At 54.7% G+C, this 9615-nt stretch overlaps 1 protein-coding gene across 5 annotated transcripts; it reads right to left on the bottom strand.

Annotated features, from left to right (window-relative positions):
- Window positions 1-1960: 1960 nt before the first annotated feature.
- LOC119859480 (phospholipase A and acyltransferase 3-like) lies at window positions 1961-8011 on the bottom strand. Of its 5 annotated transcripts, none has more exons than XM_038411659.2 (6): window positions 7572-8011; window positions 6169-6294; window positions 5090-5220; window positions 3413-3515; window positions 2849-3117; window positions 1961-2259 (listed from the first exon to the last, which is right to left on the bottom strand). In XM_038411659.2, exons 2-6 carry the CDS (start codon window positions 6278-6280, stop codon window positions 2158-2160), a joined length of 717 nt encoding a protein of 238 aa, XP_038267587.1. In that variant the 5' UTR covers window positions 6281-6294; window positions 7572-8011; the 3' UTR covers window positions 1961-2157. The 5 variants fall into 5 exon arrangements, with proteins under 5 accessions (XP_038267587.1, XP_038267588.1, XP_043375700.1 ...); XM_038411660.2 differs by having other exon boundaries at window positions 5099-5220; window positions 7572-7974; XM_043519765.1 differs by lacking the exons at window positions 6169-6294; window positions 7572-8011 and adding an exon at window positions 5332-5404.
- Window positions 8012-9615: the final 1604 nt, after the last annotated feature.

Below are 9615 nucleotides of genomic sequence, written 5' to 3'. Positions count from 1 at the left end.
CCCTAGTTCCAAAATCCCACCCATAGGAACAAAAACCCTAGGCCGGAAGCCTTACCCATAGGAACCCTAACCCTAGCTACAAGTACCGCACACAAAGGAACCCAAACACTAGGCGGGGAGCCCTACCCAGCAGAACTCTAACCGAAGGGCAGGGTACCCTATCCTTAGGAACCCTGACCCCAGCTCCAAGTACCCAACCCATAGGAACCCTGAGGGTACTTGGAGCTAGGGCTAGGGTTCCTATGGGTAGGGTTCCCTGCCCTAGCATTAGGATTGCTATGGGTAGGGTACTAGGGTTGGGGTTCCTATTGGTAGTTCCCAAGTTTTCTCTTTCACCTAAGAAGACAAAGGAATCAGCACTTTGGGGCTTGTGGAGAAGATCTTGCCCCCTGGGGGTGTCAGCCACCACGCTGCTGGAAGAGTGGGGATGAGAAAAGCCAACCTGAACAACACTAGATCAAGTTTTTTACTTTTAGATGCGTTTTCACTTTTATTGGCTTGTAGCCATTGGCTTTTGTCTCTTTAAAGGAGCAAATGGATCTTATAATTCCTCTGGATGATGCAGGAGAGGGCGGGACATTTCAGAGCACATGGGTTTGGGAAGGTTTGTGACTGGGGTGTTTGTTGGAATCACCTGCTAACATCAACCAAGGCTGGTAAGACAAGCTCGTGTTTGTGATAAATCCTGGCAGGCTGTTGAGTCAAAGTGGTTGAATCTGAGCTGCACGGCTTACAGAACAGGGAGTGCTGGCTCCAGGCTGTGTGTGTGTGTCCTATGCAGGCAGCCACAAGTAGCAGAAGCTTTTTGGGGCCACCAGGGGTATATTATAAGCAGTGTTACACAGCCTCTCGCTGGTCTGAATTGCACCCCACAATGAGACACACACCCCATGATCAAGTCATCACGTGATCCACCTTTAGAGACGGTGAACAGATTGAGTTGCCGAGATTTCTCACTGCTAGGTATTTTCTCCAGTCCTCAAATCATTTCTCTGGCTCTTTTCTGCAGCCTCTCCAATATTTCAATGTCCTTTTTAAAATATGCACCCCAGAACTGACTGCAGCTTTCCAGGGTTAGTCTCTCCAAGGCCATATTCACAGAAAAAACCCACCATCTCACTCCTACTCACTTCCCCCCGGTTATGTATCCAAGGTACCGACATCCAACACAAAGTGCATACCTACCATCCAGGTGTTATTAGGGAAAATTAGTTACATCAGAAATACAGAATCCAGACACCGAGGCTAGTGAGAGTCACTTACATTGGAGAGAGTCATTTCTATGCTTTATATTATGGCAACGACAGAGGGCCTGACCATGGAAAGGGCCCTCACCGTGCTGAATGCTGCACAGGCCCTGACCAGGATCAGGGCCGTATTGTGCCAGCTGTGCTGTGTTCATTTTGTCTATTTAGATTGTAACCTCTTCAGGGCAGGGGCCGGCTGTGATGATTCAGGGAATCTGTATGTATGGCTTAAGACTTCTGTCTGACAGGGGGTGTTCTCTGCACGTGTTGGGGTCAGGTTCTTTTCTGTCTCCGTTGTCCTGTGACCTCCCATTGGGCTGAAACCCCCACAGCTGGTGGGCGGCAAAGGGCTGGTAACGGAGCACCACTGGCTAAGTGCACAACCTTTGAAACAGACCCGCTCTAAACATCAGGCTAGCTCTGAGTCAGCTGAACTGGTTTATCAGGGCGAGGTCACCTGGCAACAAAGTCACCCAGCTGTGGGCTGGGGTCACCTCGACAGGCTGAGGAGGGTGTCACCTGACCACAGAGGGACTGGGAGGTTATAAAGAAGCCGATCCAGCAGTGGGCATCAGAGCCCCCTGAACTCCTCAGCAAACCCATCCACCTTCACAAATAGTGCCCCCACTGGGCAGAAAGACCCCAGCATGGGCCGGCTCCCCCACTTGGTTGAATCCACCACACCCCCACCACCACACAGGCCACGATCCAGGTGACTTTGTACCAATCTCCTGGTTTTATTCTTGTGCTGATGCCGGCGGGGGGGTGGGGAGGGTGTTCGCCCGAAAGAGAGGACAGAGCAACATAAATGAAGCTCCCACCACACCCCAAAAACGGCCGCAAAGTCTCTTCTGCTTGGATCAAAAAAACAACCAAAAAACTCCAAACTCCTCTGATCCATTCAAGTCCGTTACTGGTTCTGGCGTCTTCTCCTTTGGACTGCAACCCCAAGGAGGCCCAGAGCAGCCAGCCCCAGCCCAGCGACGCTCACCCCCACCAGGGCATCCCGCACCTGTAGGACAAGAGAGGAAGGGAATCAGGAGGAGGGGACAGACAGGCTGAGGAATGATGGCAATGATGTCTAGTGGCTAGAGCACAGGATTGGGAGTCAGAACCCCAGGGTTCTATTCTCAGCTCTGTTGGGTGAGTCACTTCCCCCATTCCGTGCATCAGTTTCCCCATCTGTAAAATGGGGGTGATGATACTGACCTAGTTTGTAAAGCACATTGAGCTCTGCAGATGAAAAGCACCTGGAAGAGAGGGATGATGTCTGCAGAGCATTAGGTGTCTGCAAAGCCATCCAGACCAATTACACCAAGTTATACTGGATGTTAAATTGCCCCAGTGCAAAGAAAGGAGGGACCAGTGTGGGATCCTGATCTCAGCCCTGGGTCCCTCAATCCCAAATGCTCCCCATCCCAGCGTCCTTTGCCTCTTACCCCCCAAGTTAGGGTCATTACAAAGGGATGCTCAGGGAGCTGAGCATTCAAAAGGCCTGATTCACAGGTCTTTCTGCTCTAGCCACTAGACCCCTCATCCCTTCCAGAGCTGGAAGGAGAACCCAGGCATCCTGTCAGGATGACAGGGAGCCAGCCCCGCACCTGGTCGCTCCTGGCCACACCATATCTCAGCTCAGTGACGAAGTGCTCGCAGTTCTCACTGGTGACTTTGTAGAGCATCTCCTGGCCCACCAGCTGCTCAGCGGCCTGCACTATCTTCCTTGATGGCAGCGGGGGGAACTTCCTGTCATGCTTGTTGTTAACTCGGTAGCGGTGCCTCCCCACCACATCAAGGAGACGCTCCTTCTTCACTAGGGCCTTGTTGGTCAGTGTGGACATCAGGCTGGCAAAGCCTGCCCCGGGTATCTCAGCTTGGGTTGAGAGAGAGACACTGTGAAGGGTAGCTGAGAATGGAACCCAGGAATGCCAATTCCTAGCCCCCCGCTCTAACCACTAGGCCCCACTCCCTATCCAGAACTGGGGCTAAAGCACAGGTATCCTGACTCCCAGCCCCCTTGCTCTAACCATTAAGCCCCCTTCCCCCCAATTCTATTCTTGTCTCAGTCACCCTGCTCCATTGAGCAGAGTGGTAGCACTTTTCACTGGTGTGAACAGTGGCGTAAAGGGGCTGGGCAATGGTGAAATCAGGCCCATCTGCTGCCTTACTGGGAGGGGCCAGGTGAACAACGTAGCCGTCTCCCACGTAGATGACCCAGTGCTGGTATCCAAAGCGGAAGATCTCAATCAAGTCCCCCAGTTCCAGCTCCGCCTGCAGGGGAGCAAATGGGGGAGGGATGTTATGGTCAGGCCTGGCACAGGTGCACAATGTGGAGGGACGTCCTGCATGATTCATATAATAGTTCACAGTCCCACAATGCAAAGGATGGAGGGTGTGAAGCCAGACTGTTGAAATGGTGACAAAATTCAGGCAGAGGCTGAAAACGTGCCAGTCACTGCAAAAAGCAACACCACCATGTGGGCACACTGGAGCAGGGAGAAGTTAGAACACAGGGAACCCCATAAGAAGGCTTCCGGATGCTGTAAAGGGATACTTCCCAATTCCCATCCACTACTCTGGTTTCTCTTCAGAGCAGCGGGGTCTAGCAGATAGAGCTAGATGACCTAAATTCTATTCCCAGTTTGGCTGTTGGCCTGCAGGGTGACCTTGGGCGAGTCACTTCCCTGCTCTGTGCCTCAGTTTCCCCATCTGTATAATGGGGCTGATGATATTGACCTCCTTTGTAAAGCACTTTGAGAGCCATGGATGACATGTGCTGTGTAAGAGCTAGGTGGTCTTAAATTATTATAACATCAGCCTCGGTGGGGGGAATAATGTGCCGTCTCTCTTTTTCCAACACGTTGGATTAAAGCTTCCAGGCTGGAATGGCCGCGGTTTCCAGCCTCTGGAGCCTGGCTCCCCAGCCAGGGCCTCCTAGCAGTGGGAGAGACACACAATGGGCTAAAGTGCTGAGGTTGGAGAAATGCCAGAAAGCCGAGGAGAAAGGGAAAAAAATGCACAAGTGCAGCAAAATGGGAACCAGCAGGCCCCGGGCTGCACAACACGTGGCAAGGCCATTCCAGACCCAGTTTGAATTGCAAGGGGGTGGAGGGAGGGCCAAGTCAACAACTGATCTAACCTTTCTTGAGACCTTCCCACTGCGCATCTTTCCTGTTCCAGGTTTGGCTGCCATCCAGACTCAGGGAGCTGCTGGTCGCTTTCCAGGGGAGGCTGGATGGTCTAGTGGGTAGTAAACTGGCTAAGATTCAAGACACCTGGTTCCTAGCCCCAGCTTTGCCATGAACAGGTCTCTGACTTTGTTTCCCCTCCTTTGTCTGTTTTGATTGTAAATTCTTTGGGATAGAGGCTGTCTCTCAGCTGGGAGCCTGTGCAGAGCCTAATCCTAATCTGATCTCATTCAGGACTGAGGAGTCAGGCACTGCACAGACCCGCCACTGAGATCAAGGCCCCCATTGTGTGCCAGGCAGTGTGCAGACCTCAGCAGAGATCAGGGTTCTGTACAGCACAACAGACCCTGAACCTAGGGGCAGGGAGGAGAGGGGAAGGTACCGGGGAAAGTTGCAGAAAGACCCCTACTGCCATTGATTTTACAGGGCAGGCACCCAGATGCTACAGTGCTGGGCAACAGGATAAAACCCAAAGCTCAATAGATAGCTAGGGCCCAATTAATTATGAATGAGCAGTAGTACTGATTATTCCTACTGTAGTAGCATAAACAGGATCCCCAGGCACAGAGCTGGACCCGGGGCACCGGGCGCTGCACAGACACACAGTGAGAGCATAGTGGGCACTGCACATCTTGCCTGGGCCCCGTTTGCACCTACAATGCTCACAATGGCAGGGAATGTTTTCAAGTAACCGTGGGCCTCTGTTTTCAGGCTTCTTTTCATCTCGTCGTCTGCAGGCCTTAAGGTCTCGAAGACAGACTGCGCAGAGCCACAGCTCACTGATGCATCTACAGAGACAGAGAGGTGGGTGCTGAGGCCGGGCTGCAGCCCATGGGTGTAGGGAGCTGGGTGGGGACTCAGCCTAGTCATGACAGGCGAGCCCATCACAATGGGGTTACCTTGGTGGCAGGTCACGGGACTGAATGATCCACGCAGGCTGCTGCCTACCCCAGATCTCACTGATGTAGGGGAAGACACTTGCAGGGCAGATTCAGGGAAGTCTGGTATTCACTGTCCCTAGCAGCAGGGTTAGGACAGTCCGGCCAGATCCCCAGTCATCCAAAGGAATCACCCCCTGGTAATGGGAGCTGGGATAAATTAAAATGGGGGGACCTGTACCCTCTCTCCTTTATCTGGTTGAGGCAGCTGATCCCTGACATGCTGGGATAGAGCCTCACCTTGGATGAGGGGAGTCTCTCCCATGGTCTCCACTATACATACGTGGTCTGGTTCTCAGCTGTCGGGCAGGAATGGGGGGACACAGATGAGGCTTTAAGTCCCCTTTGCACTTCCCATATTCTTACCCCCCACTTCCTAATGTGGGGTAGAGCAGCCTTGAAGCTGCTGTAATTTACACCTGGCTTCCTATGTCTTGGAGAAGAGCCACACCCTCAATCCACACCCTACAACAGGGGGCAGGGGCTGGTCATGAGTCAAGAGAGCAGTCACGTGCTAGCCAAGGGGGTGTTTCTTGGGGTGGGGGGGAGTCATTTCCACTTCCCCCATTTACATGGACAGAATGGGTGATGGGAGCCATCTGAGCCTTCATTATGCATCTCTTTGAGACCCTGGGGAGACTCTTGACTGGTTCCCTCCGTCCCCTGCTTTGTGCCTCACATCACCAGTCACGCAAATATGACACACACGTTCAGCTGCACTGCACACTCAGATTGCGGGAGTGTGGAATCAGGCTACACCCTCCCCCATCCCCCTTTGCACCTCCCACTGCTACTTACCCAAGGGTGCCGCTGTGACACACACTGCAGGTAGCTCTTCAGGCTCACTTTGCCCCAGTGTACGTGGGAGGCTGGGGAGCATCTGTTTCTCTATTGGCTCCATGAGCCCCATACACTTTCCTTTGCCTGGTGTGAAAGAGGAGAGGACAGTGGCCCGAATAACCAACCACCAGCCCAGCCACCAGCTCAGGCACCACCACCCTTTGAGACAACTATTTCTAGGCTGCAGCCAGCAGCCCCAGCCCTTCCCAGTAAGGATGGAGAACTCCCAGCTTGAGCACCTGTTGCGGGAGATGGAAATGATCTTTCCCCAGGCAGCAAGTTCACAAATGGGTCAGGGGCTGGAGAGGAGCAGTTGCTAGGGGCAAGGCAGGGAGGATGCTGGGAGCCCAGGGGGCAGGTGCTGGAGGGCGGGGCACTGGGAGTCCAGTGAGGATTGGATCCGAGGGCAGAGGGTGCAGGGCATTGGGAGCCTGGGGGGAGTGAATCCCTGCTATTGAGGGGAGTGCTGAGAGTCCAGGAGAGAGCTGGTCCCAGTGGTGGGGGGGCAAGACCCAGAAGCAAGGGGGGCGTGTCTCTGACAGCCTGGGGGGAGTAGATCCAAGGGATGAGGAGCGCTGGGAGCCTGGGGACGGAGCAGATCCAAGGGATGAGGAGCTGGGAGTCCGGGAGGGGGAGGCCGGGAGCCCGGGGATGGAGCAGGTCGAAGGGACGAGGAGCTGGGAGGCCGGGAGGGGGAGGCCGGGAGCCCGGGGATGGAGCAGGTCGAAGGGACGAGGAGCTGGGAGCCCGGGATGGGAGAGGCCGGGAGCCCGGGGACGGAGCAGATCCAAGGGATGAGGAGCTGGGAGTCCGGGAGGGGGAGGCCGGGAGCCCGGGGATGGAGCAGGTCGAAGGGACGAGGAGCTGGGAGGCCGGGAGGGGGAGGCCGGGAGCCCGGGGATGGAGCAGGTCGAAGGGACGAGGAGCTGGGAGGCCGGGAGGGGGAGGCCGGGAGCCCGGGGATGGAGCAGGTCGAAGGGACGAGGAGCTGGGAGCCCGGGATGGGAGAGGCCGGGAGCCCGGGGACGGAGCAGGTCGAAGGGACGAGGAGCTGGGAGCCCGGGAGGGGGAGGCCGGGAGCCCGGGGATGGAGCAGGTCGAAGGAAGGAGGAGCTGGGAGTCTGGGATGGGAGAGGCCGGGAGCCCAGGGACGGAGCAGATCCAAAGGATGAGGAGCTGGGAGCCCGGGGACGGAGCAGATCCAAGGGATGAGGAGCTGGGAGCCCGGGGACGGAGCAGATCCAAGGGATGAGGAGCTGGGAGGCCGGGAGCCCGGGAAGGTAGGTCCCAGGGCAGCAGGGGCTGATACCGGGGCGCGGGGAGGGGCCACAGGCACATTTTCAGGCAAGCCCCAGACAAACCTCTCCTGCGGGGCGGGCGGCAGAGGGTCCCGGGCCCAGCGCTCTGCTCCCGGGCTGCGTCATGAGGCCAAGGGCTGCAGCGGGGCGAACGCAGCAGGGATCAGGGCTGAAGCCCGTCACCAGCGCAGGGCGCGGTCCCACTGGCTCCGCCCAGCCCGCGCTGGGCCCTGTTGGATGATGCCCGCGGGCCAGGCTGGGGGAGGGAGCGGGGCAGCCGCCTGGCGTCCCCCTGGGGGCAGGACTGTCCGCCCCCTCCCCTCCCTTGGAGCCAATCGCGAGAGACGCGTTAGTGAGACACAAGTCATGGGGCTCAGCACAGGGCAACCTGGGTGAGGTTCAGGCCTTGGTCAGACTAGATGACTTCATGGTCCCATCTGGACTTAAATTATAGGGATGCAACGCCAGGCTCACATTGCACAGCTGTAAAGGACAGGGGCACTAGGAGCAAGGGAACCTCCCCGCCCCCAGCAGTCCTGGGTATTGCAGGAGTCTGGGGTAAAATTGTTATTCTAATCACCCCCACATTCAATGGGGGCCTTCAGCCACTGAGGGGAAAAGGAGTAGCAGAGATTCCAGGAAAGGCCAGTCTGGGCTTCCCTAGTCGTTTTTACATCAAAGGTGCCCTGCTATTATGGTGATGGGCAGCCATAGGCATACACTGAATTCATGGACTAAATGACACCCATATTGTTTGATCCCTGGATTTTTCAGGCCAGAAGATTATCTCACCTGACTTCCTGCAGAGCACAGGTCAAAGAATCTCACCCAGGGATTTCAACATCAAGGCCTACCTATAGCTTTTAAAGAGCTCCAGTCTTGATTCAAACACTCCATGAGATGGAAACTCCACCATGTCGCAAAAGACACCAATGATTAATTGCAACCAATCTTTTTTAAAAAAAAACTTATTTCTAGCCTGAATTTGTCTAACATCAGCTTCTGGATCTGCTTAGAATATCAATTCCTAGATCAATTCGAGGATTTTTTATTCATAGATCTCAAAGCTCTTTGCTCAGGTCAGTCTCATTATCCCCATTTCACAGATGGGGAAACAGGGAGACAGTGACTAGCTCCCCAAGCAGGCTAGTGGCAAAACCTGGCCTAGAAAGCAGATATCCTGCCTCCCAGTCCAGCACTCTATCCATTAGGCCACCTTGCTCCTCTGTGCCTCAGTGGCCCCATCTGTAAAATGGGAATAGGGCATTCTGCCTCACAGAGTGCCAATAAGATAAAATCTGCTGTTTATGAGGTGCTCAGCTGCTATTGTATGAACAGAAGCAAGCATTAGCTTGACACCGTGGCCTCACCACGCTGCACCCCTGCTGAAAGAAGTAACACAGAGCTGGTCATGCGATGGCCTGACAGGCCTTACTGGAAACTGAAAGATGACACAGCAGAGCTAAGAACTGAAGGGGCCTGGCTTTATTGGTACACTTTCAGAGAACAAAAAGAAAAGGAGTACTTGTGGCTTTTCTTTTAACATCTGGAGAATGCACTCCCCTCCCCGAAAGCTTTTCATGCGACCAGTTTGAAGCCACAGGTAATTCTTACACTGGGACAGGAATTTTCCAAAGCTAGCACAATGGGGGAAAATCTGACCAGCATAATCATCCATCTACCCCAAAAGGATCTTGATGCCAGTTGGTCCATCTTAGCTAAATTTCACTCCATCCTTCTTCAAAGCCTTTGCAGATTTCACCCCCCCCCCCACCATGTACCTGCCCCTTCTTTTGAGACTTGAAATCCAGGCATCCGATGGCTTTCACAGGGGGCTAGTTGGAAGGGCATCTTCAGGGGAATGCCCGGCTGGAACCAGCCTGAGGCACCAGGGAATGGCTGGAGAGGGAGAAGGTGGCAGATAGTAGGCTTGAAATGGGCAATATTAACGTGACCTGAAGTATAGATGGCTCCTGGGCTGGGGAATTTCAAAGGAAGCTAGGGCAGTTCTACCTCTCCTGCAAACAGATGCCTGCAACATCAATCCAGGCCCCCCAGTGGAGTCAGGACACTGGTGAGAATTTTGATAAACCAAGTAAATCTCCAG

Source organism: Dermochelys coriacea, chromosome 7, assembly GCF_009764565.3.
Source record: "Dermochelys coriacea isolate rDerCor1 chromosome 7, rDerCor1.pri.v4, whole genome shotgun sequence".
In the NCBI taxonomy this organism is placed as follows: Eukaryota; Metazoa; Chordata; order Testudines; family Dermochelyidae; genus Dermochelys; species Dermochelys coriacea.
Note: the sequence above shows the minus strand (reverse complement) of the source record. Positions and strands in the feature narration are given on the sequence as shown.

Excerpts from the sequence above, each read along its gene's own strand:
- LOC119859480 (XM_038411659.2), bottom strand. The coding sequence starts at position 6,280 with ATGGGGCTCATGGAGCCAATAGAGAAACAGATGCTCCCCAGCCTCCCA. Across the intron at positions 3,118-3,412 it reads TGTTCACCTGGCCCCTCCCA|CTGAGATACCCGGGGCAGGC; the intron begins GTAAGGCAGCAG and ends TCTCAACCCAAG. Across the intron at positions 2,260-2,848 it reads GTGTGGCCAGGAGCGACCAG|GTGCGGGATGCCCTGGTGGG; the intron begins GTGCGGGGCTGG and ends CTTGTCCTACAG.